Source organism: Ixodes scapularis, unplaced genomic scaffold (assembly GCF_016920785.2).
Source record: "Ixodes scapularis isolate PalLabHiFi unplaced genomic scaffold, ASM1692078v2 PGA_scaffold13__105_contigs__length_92229423, whole genome shotgun sequence".
Classification (NCBI taxonomy): domain Eukaryota; kingdom Metazoa; phylum Arthropoda; class Arachnida; order Ixodida; family Ixodidae; genus Ixodes; species Ixodes scapularis.
The window spans coordinates 90,136,585-90,154,438 of record NW_024609839.1 but is presented as its reverse complement, the minus strand read 5'-3'; the positions used below and the strand labels follow the sequence as shown (position 1 = coordinate 90,154,438).

At 47.1% G+C, this 17,854-nt stretch overlaps 2 protein-coding genes across 2 annotated transcripts; one reads left to right on the top strand and one right to left on the bottom strand.

Annotated features, from left to right (window-relative positions):
* Positions 1-206: 206 nt before the first annotated feature.
* LOC115311201 (intracellular coagulation inhibitor 1-like) lies at positions 207-1,406 on the top strand. Its single transcript, XM_029969844.2, has one exon. The coding sequence runs from the start codon at positions 207-209 to the stop codon at positions 1,404-1,406; it is 1,200 nt and encodes a 399-aa protein (XP_029825704.2).
* Positions 1,407-4,829: 3,423 nt separating this feature from the next.
* LOC115318005 (cholinesterase 1) lies at positions 4,830-13,975 on the bottom strand. The gene is made up of 3 exons (XM_042289711.1): positions 13,921-13,975; positions 12,270-13,713; positions 4,830-4,971 (listed from the first exon to the last, which is right to left on the bottom strand). The coding sequence occupies exons 1-3, from the start codon at positions 13,973-13,975 to the stop codon at positions 4,830-4,832; spliced, it is 1,641 nt and encodes a 546-aa protein (XP_042145645.1).
* Positions 13,976-17,854: the final 3,879 nt, after the last annotated feature.

Here is a 17,854-nt window from a genome sequence, read left to right as displayed (position 1 = left end):
GGCTGCACATCATTATTTTCACGGGTTCCGCGCATCCTCGTCTGATGAACAAGTTACGAGCACCTATCAAATATACCTTGATACGTATTGTTTCATTGGCTTAAAATCCCGAAGGTTTCCACGATCGAAGAAGCCCATTGTTCGTGAATGAATAAATACACACAATAAGGAACGTGGAAGAACAGGAGGAAAGTCCAGTTTCAAAGATGTTTGCCGGAAAGGTGTTTCTCGTCGTGTTCTTCCTGCTAGCGGGAGATAGCGAATGCAATGCTGAAGATGGCAACGTGAAGCTCGCCAGAGCCCAGAACCATTTTGCCCTCAAGCTTCTCAAGGAACTGTGCAGCAAAGACCCGGAATCAAACATTTTCCTTTCGCCGACTAGCATCTCCGTCGCACTCGCCATGGTCTACGCCGGCGCCAGGGGCAAGTCCGAAGCGGAAATTTCCACTGCCCTCGGCCACGTCGCAGCAAGACTGTCCAGCAGAGAATCTATACTGGAGTCTTACAAGAAGATTCTGGCAGAACAGCAGACTGATGACAATGTAAGTTTCATGATAGCCAATGCAGTCTTTGTGGATAAAAGACTGAAAATCCTCGAAAGTTACCAGAAGGAGCTTGTTGACACCTTTGCGGCAATGTTCCGGTCGGTGGACGTTGTGGCAGAAAAGTCTGCCATGGAATCCGAGGTTAACGAGTGGGTGAAGAACAAGACCAGAGGCAAGATCTCGGGCTTCGAAATTCCCTCAGACACCATAATGGCGCTCCTCAATGCCATTTACTTCAAGGGGCTATGGAAGACCCCTTTCAAACTCAACAATACATCCCCCCTTCCTTTTTACAACAAGGGATCTGAGGAGGTTAAGGTAGAAACCATGATGCGATACGGAAATGTACCGTTCACCTCTGAACCCGACTTTGAAGCCATAGAACTGTCTTACAAAGGGGACAGACACTGCATGGTAATCGTACTTCCAAGTGAAAAAAAGGAACTTGCCAAGCTCCGGGACGCCATGACTGTCGAGAGCATAGAAAAAATCCAGGAAAGTTTGAAAGAGGAGACTCTCGAGATTCAACTTCCTAAGTTCGAGTTGAAAACGGAGTACGGCCTCGTCCCTGCCCTGAAGAAGTTGGGTATGCGTTCGATCTTCTCTGACGCCGATCTGTCGGGAATCACTCGCGAACGAGGGCTGAGGGTAACCGAGGTCCAGCATAAGGCAGTCATCGTGGTCAACGAAGAGGGCACGGAGGCCGCCGCCGCAACAGTAGTGCGAATAGGAAAAAGCCTTCCACGATCCTTCGCCGTGAATAGACCTTTCCTGTTCTACATCCGCGAGAAGGCTACCGGCCGTCTGCTGTTTTTGGGAGAAGTGCACAAACTCCCAGCCGCTAAGCCCACGCTTGATTAGTGCGATTCTTACCGAACCGATGGCGATGGGGTCGCCTTCCAGACCGATGTACGAACACAATAAATTGTGTCTGGTAGCACTTCGATACAGTGTGGCATTTTTCTTTAATTTTCTTCCGAAATTGACATCCCTGGCCGCTTACTTCTTTCTCGATGCACGAGCTTTCTGGGGAACTCGGCCCCGCTGCATCTGCGTTCGTGCAAAGGAGCAGCTGCCTACGCTATGAGTTCACTCACGTCTCCAGGACATGTGGTCCGAACAAAACGTGAAAATCGTCCTGATCGAAAAAAGACCCTTTTAATCCTAGTCCTCTTGTCCTCTAAACCACAGCGCAAATGCAGCTGTGGTCTACTTGCAGCCTCGCGCTTGTTGTTTTCACAGCTCAGGTTCGCTCACCGCGGGCATTCAGGCATCGGACACCCACACGTCCAGTGCCATTTGCCTCTCACGTGGCGTTCCAAGCCGCACATGACGAAAAGTGCAAATCAAGCTATTCTTGAGCACGTGTCGCCATCTGTGTTTGACATTAGAAAACTGCAACCTGCCGTAACTGAATGGGAAAAGTTTGGGATTGAATGCTGAACTTCACGTGTAATTTGTCGATGTGCAGTTTCTGAAAAATGTAATATTGGAAGATACTTCATACTTTAACGTCTCGTTATTTTCGTTAGTTGACGTGATTCCGTTTTTATTGCACGAAGTATTAACAGTATTTTAAACTTTATTTTTTTTTATTAAAAAATTAATTTTCTTTTATTATTTTACTTCTTACTATTTTACTACTTACTATATTAATTCACAATATCCAGCAGACCGTTCACGTAAATTATCGTGGACATTGGGACGTTATAAGTCAAGAAGACACTATTTCAATATCAGACAATGGTCTTTTAAAAGCTAAAAATAGCTAAGAATAATGGTAATATCGAGACATTAGAGCATCGTTAAGAAACAGTTACTTAATTTAAAATGAACTTCATGACTGTAGAATACATGAAAAAAAGTTATAAACCGTCAAAAATTACGCCTGACGGTATGCATGGTGGGGCTGGGGTTGCACCTTGAATATAAAGCTCCTGGGTCGTGAGCGGTTTCTGTTACTCCATTGTTTCTGGGCTTACGAAAATATTTTATATAAAAGCGTCATGTTGTTCAGCATTCGGAAAATTTCGGGATAATGAGTGATTTTTACATTAAGAGACACTAACAAAAGGCATTATGTCATTTGCTTCGTGAGCAGAATTCGAAACCGAAACTTCAGCTCCGTCCGGCAACATTGGCCTCTTGCCGCGAAAAACATGGCGAGATGTCACGTGATCCTTTACGCAACGACGGGTGGGATTGGAGCAGGCATGTGCCAGGCGCAAGTGTCGTCTGCACCGCACTCTCCACCATCTTTTGGCGTCTACGACATTCGACAACGTCTGCACAACTACGGCATCAGTCTGCGCACGTAATGTGAACGAGACTCCGAGAGACAATAACCCTGAACGGTGACAACGACAACAACGGTGGGGACGCGGGAGACGGTGGTAATGGCGGGGCCACGGCGGTGCCACGGCGGGGCGGCCGGACGGCTCCCAAGAAGCGCGCTGCGCTGGCGCGTTACGCCAGTCACGTGGACATTGCTCGCAAGGAAGACTGACTTGATGGAAGCTCTGCATGTTGTGTTGTGTTTCAAAACGTCGCACCGTGTCTCTTTTGGCGGTCACAGTTGGTTGATTGTGACCGCCAATTTTGGCTCAGGCAGCGCTTCATCTCCTGAGCCTGTCAGTGTCCAGTGTTAGCGTTGAGAGGGCATTCTTGAAGCTCGGTGTCATATTAACAGTAAAAAAAGAGTGCAAATTAACGAGGAGAACCTGGGAAGGTACATGTGTGTGTGTGTACTATAATAATATCATGTAATCCTGATATACAGAAGGTGAAGTTCCAAGAGTTTGGGCATAGGCTTCATATCTGACTTGTTTGTACTCCTGTTTTTTTTTCTTTTACAGTTGCGCACATTTGCCAAATAAAGTGTCCATTTCTTTTTCAATGTATCTCTGCCACTATTCTTTGAGTGATCACAAATAGCAGAGCTACAAGGATAATCTGACCCGATGTCTGTTGGTGTTTATTTTATATTCACCGAAAAAAGCCGATAAACTTTTGTTACATAATTACACGCCGAAAAAACCGAAAGTTTAATTTTAAAATAAACACCGAAAAGAAGTATGCCGAATTTTGAAAAGAATAGAAACCGAAAACCTGGAATCCTAGTCATGACCTACCAAGGGTGTAAAAGGGTGTATCGTTACACCCTTTGTCCGATATAAAATCATATAATGTACTCCAAAACTTCGATTTGACGTACAGCACCCTATAGTCGAACGGACGGCCCTACATTTTACGAGGGGCTTGATAACGGTGCGATATAACTTATTAAAATAGCTAATGTACGTGTTACTGACTACAAAAAAAAAAATCGTTTTTTTTTGTTTTACTGCAAAAACTCAGTGTATTCTTGATGTTGTCTTTGATACTTACTTTAGGTATTTAATATGTTATATCGCACCGTTATCAAGCCCCTCGTAAAATGTGGGGCCGTTTGTTCGATTATAGGGCGCTGTACGTTGAAATGAAGTTTTGCGTTGTATTATATGGGGACAAAAGGGTGTAAGGTGATAGATACCCTTTTGTCCTTTTGTTTAAGTGAGGTATTTCACGCCAAGACGCAGCATAAGCTCCCGGTGCCATTGTTTTTGACAAAGCGTCTCGTTGAAACGATACCGAAACTACAGCAACTGAGAATTCGCTTTTTTGAGTACGATTTCATCATCTCACGCGTACCGGGCAAAAAGGTGTACATCGCGGACGTTTTGTCCAGGCTGGAAAGAAGCAGCTCTGTAGACACGTGGAGGTCTGCGGGCACTAGCGGATCCTTCTTTCAGGAATACGAGATGCTTACTGTGGATCTCATGTTATATACTAGTTAGCTTAGTGTGGATATTACGTAATTAACAAGAATGGGTCGAGGCGAAAGATAGAGGTGACAGCGAAAATTTCCCGAGATGCTTCTTGTGATAAAAGTTTCGTTGAAGAAAGTGTCCACGTTAGCTGACTGGCAAAACTTTGATATGCTAGCTCGTGAAGAGTAGTCCGAATAAAGGAAACGAAATGATCTTGACATTCTCGTAGTGCACGTTTATCTTGTAGGGGAGGAGGATGGCAGTTAATGAACAATGCGTGCTTTCATTCCCGCAGAACACTTTTTAAAATGCCTCCTAAACCAACTTCAATGATTACTCCTCAATAATGCACGTCATGTATTAGAGGGATTTAGAGGTAAAGGCAATTTTTTAATGATTTTTTGGTCAAAGATTGAGAGTCTTCCAGGAAGCTTATTTATTCCTTCTCGAGAACACGTGATCGATTCGGATCTCATCACTCCATAAACTGTTTCCAGAAGCCGCAGTTTTTGTCGCCGATGTCGTACTGCGTAGAGTAATTTCCGGGCTGAAGCCACAAGACCGCAGGATTCCAGGGAGTGTGCCGGGTCCATTTGACGCCATTAAGCTTCGGTGCCCTGCGGGAGAAACAATGGTCAACTATATCAAGGTGCCTATCAAAATTATGTTCACAACATTTATGACTTCTCCAGATTTTGACTCACCCTCTTATCAAATATCACTGACCAACTTCTGAGTAAACGAATTTTGTAGGAAGCACATTTTGAAAGGGATAACAATGGTAGATCTGGCGGTCGAGATAGAGCTGGCCAACCATTGGATCGCCCTACCTGGCCAGTCTGGTCTTTGCTATATTTTGCTGAATAAAAGTCGTTTCAAATACGGGGCCAACCTAAGCGTCCTTTAAAGGGGATGACATTTATGGTAGTCTTTTGCCAGCGTGCTGCATAAGCATACGCTCTCGACGTTTGGAAGAAGACAAGTAACAAGCTACGACCTCTAATTCAGGCAATCATTAAAACGTGCGCAAACAACCTGTTACTTTTACCAGAGCAAGCGCCAGCCGCTGCAGCAAAAAAAAAAACAAAAAGTAACGATAGAAATGACCGTTCAAACAGTTTCCGAACTTTGCAGGAAAGATGGTAGGTAGGTAGAAAACGTTTATTGGAAACCAAGAACTACGAATAGAAAGATTATCCGCGCCGCGGTGATCCTCGGATCTGGCAGCCTCGTTCTTGCGTGATTATGGGTGATGAGGGATGACTGTGCGATGGGTCATGAGGGATGTTTTCATATGGAGTCTCCAAGATCTGACTTGGCTACGAAGTCCAGAAGCGACTGGAGGATCCTCGTCCGGCGTTGGGCTTCGCCCTGCGGGTGCGTTCAATCCACGAGTCTCTTGGGTCTTTCTTCCTCGGGTAGCGTCTCGATGGCTTCCACTCTGCACAAGGCTAGAGCTTGGCATTCCCATAGGAGATGGTTGAGCCTGGGAATGGCTTCTGGATCCTTGCATCTCTGACATCGCGGGTCCGGAGGGACCGCGTACGGCTGCGTCCGTCGCAATTGCGAGAGGTTGATGTGGTACTTGAGCCTTGGCGTGACCGCGCCTTCGGTACGGATGCGCCGAAGTTGAACCGTTTCCTTTCGCTTGAAGGTTTTCGCCGGAAGCGGGTAGTCCTCGGGTTGCCACTTTTCCGCTAGCTGAATCTTTCGCATCTTGCGACATCTACGCAGCTCTTCGACGGGGTCGTAGCATGCCGTATTTTCTGGCTGTTCGACTGACTCTTCGCAGTTGGATGCCTGTTGGGATGGTAACTGAGGAATTCTTCTCATCCCGCACTGTGCCGCTGCGTGAGCCATGTCGTTTCCTGAGATCTCCTGGTGTCCCGGGACCCATCGTACACTGATTCTTGTACCGTGCTCCCGGTATAGGCTGAGCGCCGTGTCGAAGAAGGCGTGTACCGTCGGGCTTGCAGTTGCCTTGAGCTTGTACATGTTTCGTACCGCCTCCTGGGAGTCCGTATTGGCCTCGAGATCGACCTAGAGGTGGCGCTACGGTCGCGCTATCATCATCATCAAAGCGGGGATAGGAGAACGGCCGCCCCATAGGCCCTCCACGTTCGCGCGCGAGACGGCGTATATTCTTGCGTTTATTTTGTCTCATACTATCGGTGGGAAAACAATTCTAGCGGAAAAGGATGCGGTACTGTTCGGTGCTTCAGTGAAGATCGAATCGTGTTGCAAGCGTGCGGCCTAAATTTATATAATCGCTTCTGTGGGTGCGTCGTCTGCTCTAGGCAGACGTTGGAAAGCATGGATCACCACGACTGATGTCTGTCTCCGGCTGAACTGGAATATTTATGTTAAATATTTTTTTTCTTAAATGGATGTATTGGCTCATCAACGTGGCAATTAAAAAAAAACAATAATTCCAACCCAGATAACATAATACTGGTACTGTGGGCTGTGAAATCGCAGCTTCTATGCTTTTTTTTTAACCTCTAGCTTTTGCAGTAATATAAATATTTATAATGAAGATAAGTTAGCACCGTATTGGAAATTACCATGCTATTGAGTTCCTCTGCCCTTTTACTGGGCCATAGTGTGGGTAAGTTTTGTGGAGTCTGAACAAATCGACTGCGTTGCGATGAGAAGAGAGTGTCTCTTCTAGTTAAGATCTGCAAACTGCACGGTTGGCAGGACAACTGAAACAAGGGAAACAAACTGTTCTAATATATCTGCCGTGACTGTAATAAACGGGTGTGACCGAGCAACACAGCACTGTTCCTGTTATTAAATGCTTTTCTCGGTAGCGTGGGTTCACCCGCTTCAATTTTTTTGGTGAGGGCCGCAGATGTCAAGAGGCTAATACTATAAATATCTGGCTAAATAATCTTGCATTCAAGCACAGTAGACTCTGCAAACCCAACAAACGACGCGCACCACTGGCAGCATCGGCCGCACTGATACTCTTTTACTGATAAGGGCTAGCGAGGCTTCACGAGACTTTTCGATCACCCTCCGCCCTCACCTAACGTACGACTGGGCAGTTCATCGATTAATTTTCAGATTATTCAAGTAATGCTTTAATTGCACCTTTTTTTTTTTTCTGCCGGTTAATTGGAGTCTTGTGCTCGAGAAAGTCAAGGAGTAAAAAATGCCTGCTTTAAGATTTTTGGCGTCTTTATTTCTTTTGTGACACTGGCTTGCACGGTAAACCACTTCAGAGTGCTTGTCATTCCACCGAGGGTGATTATACTGTTTAAATAATAACTTAAAAAATACTTCATTTTAGAAGGCCTTCCCGTGTTCATATTTATGTAGGACTCACAACGTGAAGTTAAGAATGGGAATGCAATATGCCACTTATGACATAGTAAATCCAGTAAAAAAATGTGTAGTTTTAACGTCTTTCACGCAATATGACCGGCGAAAAATCAACATACGGATTTATTGACTGATTAGTCCATTAAAGGATACCGATCAGTCGGGTTAATTTTCTAATCAAACCACAGACCCACTCAACATTTAATAGTTCATGAAAGCCAAGGTTTGTGCGAGAAAACAAAAATACGTGGGACCAGCGGTTGTATACAAACCAACACTCTAAGATTATGGAAGCTTCCGACTTATTAATAATCACTTTGCTGAATTTATACGCATGGGAAACGATACAACACAACCTTTAGTAAGAAGAAACGGCAAGAAAAAGAAAACATTTAATAAGGAATGTCAAGCTCAGCCTGAAACGGGCTTCCCTCGTCGAGATCCATGCTTCTAAACGTGCGCCCGTAGCAGACGACGCACGGCGGTATCCCCGCTTTCGCGCGTTTCCAATTTCGGCCGCACGGTGGCGACACGGGAGGTTTCTCGTCTTGCCGGGTAGGTGCCCGTATACTCCCAACGTGAACAGAAGAGCCGCTTCTTCTACCGTGTCTGATGTGACCTCCGTGCCCAGTCCGCAGCTAGTGGCAATTTCAAAGGGAGTTGCTCCCTCGCCCCTGTAGAAGACTGCTCCTGCGGCATACTCCTTCCCTCAGGAAAGATGGGGGCGCCATGCCAGACGAAAATAAAAAGAAATGGGGCACAGTCGCGAGCAACGGCGTATGAAACGAAGAAGTTAGCGGACGATACAAAGATACAAATCACCCGGCAAAGAAGCTCATTCAACGACGACGATCGTTGCGCAGGTAGTGGTCGCCGTCGGTGTCGAGTTCACAACAAACAAAGCGGCAGCAACACGACGAAACTAATCAAAAAAGAAAAGAGCTTCACTTTTTTTTTTTCAGCTGCTCGTTGCACGTTTGCTTAGTTGCTTTCGCGGCGTTGGTAGGAACTAAAAACAAAAAAGGGGAAGGAATATCGTAGTCCAGCTCACACTACCCGAAAATAAGAGTCGCACGCTGCAATCTGGTATACGTGCAAGCAGTGTGTGACCTTTTTTGCTTTCGCATTTCCTTTCCCAGTGACTTTTGCAGGTTGTTCGTTTGCTCGCTTGGCGAAGCAGTTGAAAAGTACATTCAAGCGTACCTTGTTGACGTACGTGTCCAGGCAAGCTTTGCACACCGCGCCTTTGTTCCGTCGATCAGCGGCCTCAAGTCCGCCTTCAGCTGAACTCTTGTCTGGTGTGTCGAAGGCACAATGTTACCGGCTAGGTGACGAGCTGCGTACGTCGAAAGGTTCGCGTGCGAATATTCCTCGTTGTTCAACGAAATCTCTTTCGAGGTGTTCCATATTTCTAATTGCAGTTGAACTTGACAAGCATGATGACAGATCTGACTGGCTGCCCACCCGGCTCCATATAGACTGGTTGTTCAGTTGTGCGTCTGGTCTGTCGTCCGTAAAGTTCCCCGCGATCTCCGTGTAGTTGTCATAATCGTCTGTAGCAGGGGTTTACCCAGGAATTAAAATTAGGTGGGTGTCTAATTTTTTTTTAGGGGGCGGGGGGGGGGGCATTGAGACTAGAGGAGTCGTTGCGAATTAAGGGGGGTGCCTTCAGAAAAAAAACAAGGTGGGCGTGTACCCCCCCCCCCCCCCCCCCCCCCCCCCCCCCCAAGGGGTGCGTAGGGAAATCACTGGTCTGTAGAGGCGTCACTGGCGATTTTGATGGCAGACTTGGATAGCTCTTCCAATTTAGTTTGAATGGGGCAGTGACTCAATTACTCACGTTTGTTCGGTCTTAGAGAAAAGGAAAAATAATTTTCCGCCATATCGCAAAAAATATCAATATTTTTGCAGTGGTAGGCAACACATGCCATGGCTACCATCTCCTAGTATGCGCTGGTGTATGCCCGAAGGCGGCCGGTTAATGAAGAAACAATGACCCATAGCAGATGTGCCCACGTACACAAATAAAATCCGAATAGAAATGTATAACGAAATTGCACTTTTTAATATATTTAATAAATATCAAAGGGCACATATGAATATTTTGGATTATAAACTCAATTGAAGGCGAAAATGGGTGGTTATCGCAGACGACAGTGAAAGAAAACAACAACAACAACCATAAAGTTTCAGACGGCCCTCAAAATCTCCGGGCATGGCAAGCGCCGAAGCTAAGGAAAGAGAGTAAAAACTAAACCAAACAAGGCAAAGAAAAATACGCGATGGTTCCAACGCCAAGTAAACACGATAGAGATAAAAAAAAAAGCAAAGAAAACCCCCATAAAAGCTGGAGGAAGAGAGACCGCGCCGGCATAGCATAGCCTGCGACACAAAAAGAAAGTGGACTTTGAAAAATGGAAGTTATCGTAGAAGACGCAGAAGACCTTAGTCGTCCCGGCGCTAACAATCGGAATTTGTGCACCGTATATAACATGACCGAAGACCGAAATCACCTTTATTTGCGCTACGACGCTCATCTCTTTTTTCTTTTGCACGCGCGAGAAGTCAACTTTTTCTGTAACTCCGCTTTTGTTAATTTCAGAGATAACGTCAGGTCTGCATGTGCACAATCGGCTTGTTCCAGAGCACACTGACCTCGCAGTAACGTACGTGCTTCGAAATTGCCTTTTGCTTCTTCACCCTGAGACGATCTTAACGGAATTAGCCATCTCGCCTATTCGACAAAACGGTTCTAAGCAAGACATAAGAAACTGCCCAAACCAAAAGTGACCTCCAAGGGGGAATCCAAGCACAAGCTAATCGGGGCGCGTGGCTAGCGTGGCGATGCACTGATACACCTAGAGGTTTTTAAGGGAGAGGAGGAAGCTCATTGTCGGTGTACAAGTACATTGGCTGGGTAACGGAAGGTGCATTTTTCAGGAAAAGGGTGCATGAGCGCCTGATGCACCCAACTACACCATTTTTTTCTTAGAGTGTACTGTAAAAGGGTACGTTTTTTTTATGTTCCTCATTATTATAACATGTTGCCAGGTGTACTTTTGGATTTGTAGTCACTTAGGATTGTTAAAGGAGACTTGAGGGAGTGGTGCAGTAACTTTTATGCATAGCCAAATTTGTAACCTCTGTTTTTTTTTTTTTTTTTTTTTAACGCGGAAGTAAGTTGGTACGTCGTACTCTGTAAATGTTTGCATCTTGTAGTTCCCAAGTTTAAATTTACCGAGTTTGTAGCTTGTCGCGTCTTGTAACATGTAACTTGTATTTTATCCAACTTTTCAGGGTTCGAAACTTTTTTTTTCCGAAAACATGTCGGTGCGTTGTCCTATGTGATATGAGTAACACTATATCCCATCCATTGCAACAGTGTCCCGCTCATAACCATACAAATATATATATAACTGAGAAGTTATATACCCACGCCTCCCGCCACCATGCCCGTTATATATATATATATTTATATATATATGCATCAACTCGAAATGAACAACAACAAATCTGGGATACTGTACAGGCTCAAGGTGTTTTACTATGGCTAAGGTTTAGGGACAGCGTGGCACACAGTACACCACGGAGCCCAACGAGGGGAGAGGCAACACCTCATAACAGTTCGGGCTTTTCTGAGTATGCTGCTCTACCAGTGCTACCAAGACGCTATACCAAGTGTGGTTTAGACTAGATTATTTATTGCCACCCATGATTTGCTCTTACCGCCAAAGGGGGTTAAACAGAAGCAAGAGATGAGAGAGAGAGAGGCAAAAGAAACAGGAAGGATAAAAGTGGAGGATCCGTGGGGATTGAAGAGGGGAAAGCAACTGACTTGCCAAGCCGGGACAACTGTCTGCGAGAAACAGGGGCCGAATTGGTATATTGCCTCGCCCGGAGGGCCCCGAAGGGTCCGAACGTACCCCGGGCTCAGCTCAAACACAACAATCCCCTTCTCCCCGGACACTGGTTAAGCCACGTGCAGCAGGCGTGGGTGGGTGAACCGACATGTCTCGGGGTTCATGGTGACACCACTCACGAAGCACTTAACACCCAAGGTGTAGCGCCCCTGCGTGGGTGTCTTGTGTTAGTGCAAATCCAGGGTGAATCATTGCAAGGCACCATGACGTTATCTTTTCCATGCGCTGAATAACTGAATGGTCCATGTCCAACCGTAGACACTACGATGCGACGCAAATCCTCATTGCAATAAGGATTCGCAATTTGCGATTTAATATTCAAACTTTGTTGGTGACGTATGTGTTCAAGATCATCTGGCGTTGGATGTCTGACGAAGGAGCGAATTTGCACTGATTACATAATATTCACAACAGACATCTTTGTGTTTCTGAGAAGACAGATCTGCAAGACGAAAGCAGCTTCTCCATAAGTTCAATTTTTATCGAGTCCAATAAATAAAGCATGTTGCAATGCGCAAACAAAATGGTTTCAAAATTCAACTAGAACCAGTTTCAATAAGATCGTTTTTAACGGGACTACCTCGAAATTTATCATTTTGCCATGTTGGCTAGATCCCAATTTTTTAAAAACCCTTGGACCAGAACGTCTTGACTTAAAGCGAACTTACCCATATCTTGCAAATGAGGAGAATGCTCTCATAACTTCTTGACTGACGTTGCGGTCTTCGTCTGAGTAGCTTTCATAGTCCCAAAGAGGTACTCCGAAGTAATATGGAACGTCCGCCAGGTGGGGGACGCCACTCCATTCCGGCAACGTCGACTTGACTGACCTGTGGCCGAACACAAACGAGTAGACCGAGTTGCCCTTTCCCGAGTGTTTTTGGGAAAAATATTTCATGGGGCACACGAAATAAGAGTCACCAAAAAACTCAGTGTACATCTCCCTTAACTCCTGCTTGTTATCCTGCGCCGCCTGTGCCGCGTAATACTCCACGAGATCAATGTACTTGTTTCCCATAAATGTGACTAGCATTTCCCGAAGAGCTGGCTTCAGTTCCTCCACCGAAACATTGCTCAGATCTTCGTCCCAGAAACGTTTGTCTGGCTGCGACACCACCATGACGGTGCCTTCCGAACTCGTGACACTAACCATGGCGTCGACGTCAGCGAACCGACCCTGCCTCAGTGCCAAAACTGGTCGAACAGGAAAGAACTCGTTCGGATAGGTCGGCACGAACGAAGCAAGTTTAGGGTCAGTTACGTTCTTCACAGCATTGGATAGTGCATCCGTCGACTTGCTGCGTAAGCATTCTAAGACAATGTCCGGATGGCTGCTCAGATCAAGGAACGGTGCCGTGCAATTGAGTCTCGCGGCCACCTGGCTTCCTCGGTCTACACTTTCGAGCAAGGTGTCCAGCAGCACGATGGAATCGTAAGTGCCGCTCATCATGAAAGCTCTGTGGAAAAGGCCCCTGCTCAGGGGAGATATGATGTGGGCGTGCACGCTGTAACCCCCTGCGCTTTGGCCGAAAATGGTCACCCTCGTCGGGTTTCCGCCAAATGCGTGGATGTTTTCTCGTACCCACTGCAGAGCCAGTCTTTGATCCAGGAGCCCTACGTTACCAGGAGCGTCTGGAACACCGGCGTCTAGAAAGCCGAAAATACCGAGGCGATAATTCATAGTCACAACCACCAAGTCGTGCATTACTGCCAGCAGAGAACCGTTGAACCCGCTCTCGTAGGAACTGCCGAAGGCGAAGCCTCCTCCGTGAATCCATACTACGACCGGTCTCGTCGGCCTTACAGTACTGGGTGTCCACACGTTCAAATAGAGGCAGTCTTCGGATAGATCTGTTGCAATGTCTGCCAGCGATGGGTAGAGTTGTTGAGGGCAGGAAAACTTCTTTTGGGTGGCATCGTAAGCACCGGACCATGACTTAGAGGGTGTTGGCTTGCGGAAGCGAAGGTGATTAATCGGAGGTTCTGCGTATGGAATCCCAAAATAAACTTGAACCGTTTTCCCGGACACTGTTTGTGTCCGTCCCTTCAGTTGCCCCTGCTTCGTTTCAACAACCTGTCCATCTTCCATGTCCGTTGCGGCAACGCAGGCGACTAGAACGGCAAAAAACAATGTACGAAGCATAGCCTTCGGAAAATGTTTTCTGGGCCAGGGAGGAACGCGAAAATCAGACACTGTCAGTTTGCACGGAGCACGGGTGGAGACGATGAGGCCTCTCGCCAGAGCCTCTCAGTGTTTCGCAAATACTACGGTAGCTTTCTGCTCGAACGCGTCCTTTTTCAGCTTGTGTCACTACGCACCTGATTTATTGAACGTAAAAAAGAGCGCAGTGAACGCATACGTCATCTCCAGCATTTTAGTATAGCAACAGCTGTACGCGGCCAGCTTATGACTGTGCAACAGTTGCAAAAAACAAAAAAAAAAAAAACAAAAAAAAAACACTACTCTCGGATAGGTGCTAAAACCGAGCGCTGGATCCCAACTCTGCACTGGGTTTCTAGCCCTAGGACGCTGGCCCAGGAGTGTAAAAGCAGCGTGAATTGTAATAAATCTGGATTTCTATTGTTTTTTCAATATGAACGAATAACAGAAGATTCAGACACTGATAACATTAAGGAGTTACACAACTAAACGAACACGGAGTTTTCAGTTCTAAAATTGTTTCATCGAATAAAATAACGAAAATTGTATTTGTTACGCTCGGAAGAGTATAGCGGCACCGCGAAGCCCTATAGCGAAAAGCCCGCGGTGTCGCAAAGTTTTACAGCATGTATACAATACACAGGCACAGAAATACGTAGCGAATTTTATCATTACTAGTACTGCAGTCAGCTTAAAAATGCTAGCTTAGTGCCAACCACATGAACACTTCCCTGATGAGAAAGAAAATAGTATTTTGCTTTCTAGGCCGCCAAATTGTTTTTAGCGCCCGTAGGCCAAATCCTCCCGAAAGCTCGCTAATGACACATATAAAAAAAAGTAGTGAATCATTTTAAACCGTGGAGAATATATTTGCAATTTGGCGGTTTGATATCGTGATTAAAAACGACTTGCAATTCCTGTGAAGCCGAAAGGTGGGCGGACACTCACGAGACACTGACCGATAATGCAACTCGGTAGGGACGATTGGGACGATTGGGACGATTATCGAAAGCAGTCTTGGGATCCACGGTTGGACGGACAGATCTAGAGCGGCTTGAGGACGGTCGGACGCGAATGTGGGCTCTAAATGAGCTAATTGCCACACCTATATGACGAGAAAGGTCCACACGATCGACATCCCGCCCGCTCCAGCTGACCGAGACGTCGAGACTCTTGGGAACATCCAGAGGGCGCCTCCGTCGCAAACTGGAACTTAGAGGTGGGGTAAGAAGGGCTTTTTTGGAGGAGGAGGAAAAAGGATGCCCCGTATCTTTTCCGAGATACAGGGACCTTAATTCCGACGCCTACTGCGCGGCCGCCAGCGGTGATTTGGCGCTAACTACGCTAGCCCCGGCGCGCGAGAGGTACGCCTCTTTACAGTCCGCCGCTAGCGTTACCAGGCTCCTGGACCCTGGATGCTACAGCGCCTGTGCAACGAGCCAGGCAAGTGCGCGCGGAGCAGTGTGGTCGGGCCACGGTGGGTCGGGCTCACGTGGCGCGAAATAGAGCGAGACCTTTTTCGCGGCGGACGCAGCGTGCCGGCCGCCGTCGGTTGCGATTTTTACGCCAACGCGATGGTCTGTAAAGTGCCGGCTCTTCGACAACGTGACATAAGCATGGCGCGCGACCATACCGAGCCTTTTCCTTCTCCCGGCGCGCTTGAAGATGGCGTCGTCTGCTGGGAGGGGGAAGATACATTTTTGAGTGCGAGAGAGTTGCAAAGAAAAAATAAAGCTGCGTTCAATGAATCGCGTTTTCACCTCAGGAGCCGCAGTACAAAGGGTGCGACTCCTCGCGGAGCATTAGTAATTTTCCTTTTTGTGTATACACCAACTCATGTTTACAAACAAACCGGAGCGCCCCTAGTGGACGCCACCGGCGCCGCGCATGCGCGGTGGATGGTGGGCAAGAAGTCCGCCGTCGCCCATAAACAAACCATTGAATTGCGTTGTTGTAGGCGTCGGTGGGAGTCCCCGTGCTCTTTTTCGCGTTGGAATTGTTGATTCTACGTCCTCCTAACAATGTCTGACTACTTGAGCGGCTTCAGCAAAACTATCGAGGCAAAACTTTGCGTGAATAATGCGACGTGCGGCGATTCATTTCACGTGGACGCCGCAGAATGGGCGCTAAAGCCTGACTCCCACGATGAGATTCTGCTCGCTATTTACGGTCGCAACGTCGCTCGGACTGCAAAAGCGTGGACCGTAGCTGAGATGGTGGACATCGATTCTGAAAACCGCAAGTAGAATCGGGCATTACAAGTCGGTGATGGCCACTGGTAACAATGACCAACAACTTCTTGTATCTGTTTACACTTAGCCGACTTACCCCAACCAACCTTCAAAAGTGTTTTGAGGCCTGCACTTAGTTCTTACCGCAAGTACCGGGCCCACGTTTGATTTACTGGCCGCTGTTGTTTGAACGAACTGACGACAAAAAGCAGTCAAGTTTGAAAGAGCAGACGACAGTTCGAACGCACGCGCAATGGAGTACGGGCAAGAAGCACCGCGTCCCGCGTCAACAAACCATTCGAATGTCACGTTGTCGGCGTCTGTGTGTGTCTGCATACTCTTTTTCGCGTTGGAGTTGTCGATTCTACGTCCTCATCGCAATGTCTTACCACTTCAATCGCCTGAGCGAAATTATCAAGGCTCGTTACGCCGCTAAACTTTCCGTAATTAATTTGACGTGCGGCGATTCATTCGCATGAACGCCGCAGAATGGACGCCAAAACCATGATGAGATTCTTGTAGCTCTTTTCGGTCGCGACCTCGCTCGTGCCGCAAAAGTGTAAAAGGTAGCGGCGATGATCGACGTCGGTACTGAAAATCGGAAGCGGGAACAGACCAAGCGTAACAAGTAGGTGATGGCCACTGGTACCAATAATTAACATCTTGTATCTACTGTTTACACCGAGCCTACTAAAGTATTTTGAGGCCTGCAATTACTTCTTATTGCAATCACCGGGTCAAAGTTTGGTCTACGGGCCGCTTTTGTTTGAACGAGCAGACGACAAAAAGCAGACAATTTTGAAAGAGCAGACGAAAGTTCGAACGATCAGGCGGCCGTGTGAATTTGAAGACGCACTGAATCCGTGGGTGGTCCGGACAACTTGGGGGTTTTCTCTCGTTCATGTTGGAACAAAGCAAATACATCTGGTGACCACAAATTGTGGCCCGCACACGCAATCGTAGTTCGACAGCGTCTGGTTCGCCCTTTTCACGGCTGCTAGCCACGTTCTCGGACGAACGGAGGGGGCAGAAACACATGAAAACTGATCTTCAAACCTTTCCAGACTCTCTTGGTAAAGCCCCCATCGCAGCATTTTGACGAGAAGGCAGGTTTTTTGTCTCGTTTCTTCCAAAGGAACACAGGAATGCATGTCTGGCGCGGCGACTTCTGCCCACCGCCCCAGACCGGAAGTGCGTCCGGCGCGCCACCACCGCGGCGTGACGTAGGAGAGTTGAGTTGGTGTATAGGATTAGGATATATGTAGGGTCATTTTAGATTAGGTATGTTATTTGATCGAGCCGTACACGTTTAAAACGACATAGGCATCGCTTCTTCCTTCGACAACCAAATCGTGTAAGAACTACTTCGCGCGGTGTATGAACACTGCCCAAGTCTCTCTTCTCTTGAGGGGAAAACGAGTATAGCAGAGAAGGGCCCTGAGTCGCAGTTCTTGATGTCCATTAAACGGGAGCGTGAACTGAGTTGACGAGCGACTGCTCCCTAAACTCATTCGAATTTCTGCACATGACTTGCTTGACATAGAGACACACATCCAGAGGTGACACTTTGGGAAACGGTTTGTGCCGCGTGTCGAGTTCCCCGTGCGCCTTCCACCGTCGACGTAGAGTTGACGCTGTCCCGGTATACGTATTGCATCTTGACCACGCGGGGTAAAACCATAGAGCGAATAGTCGTCTATCCCTGTTACTTTCTCTTCCACTGTAAAAAATTGGTTTTCTCCTTCTGCCCCAGTCTTCGGCTAAGTTCATCATGGCCCTGATTGGCCTATTTGAACGTCCCGCTCTTTCAGAAGAGCATGACTTGCGACTAAGAGCAGCACTGAGAACTGCAAGATGAGGC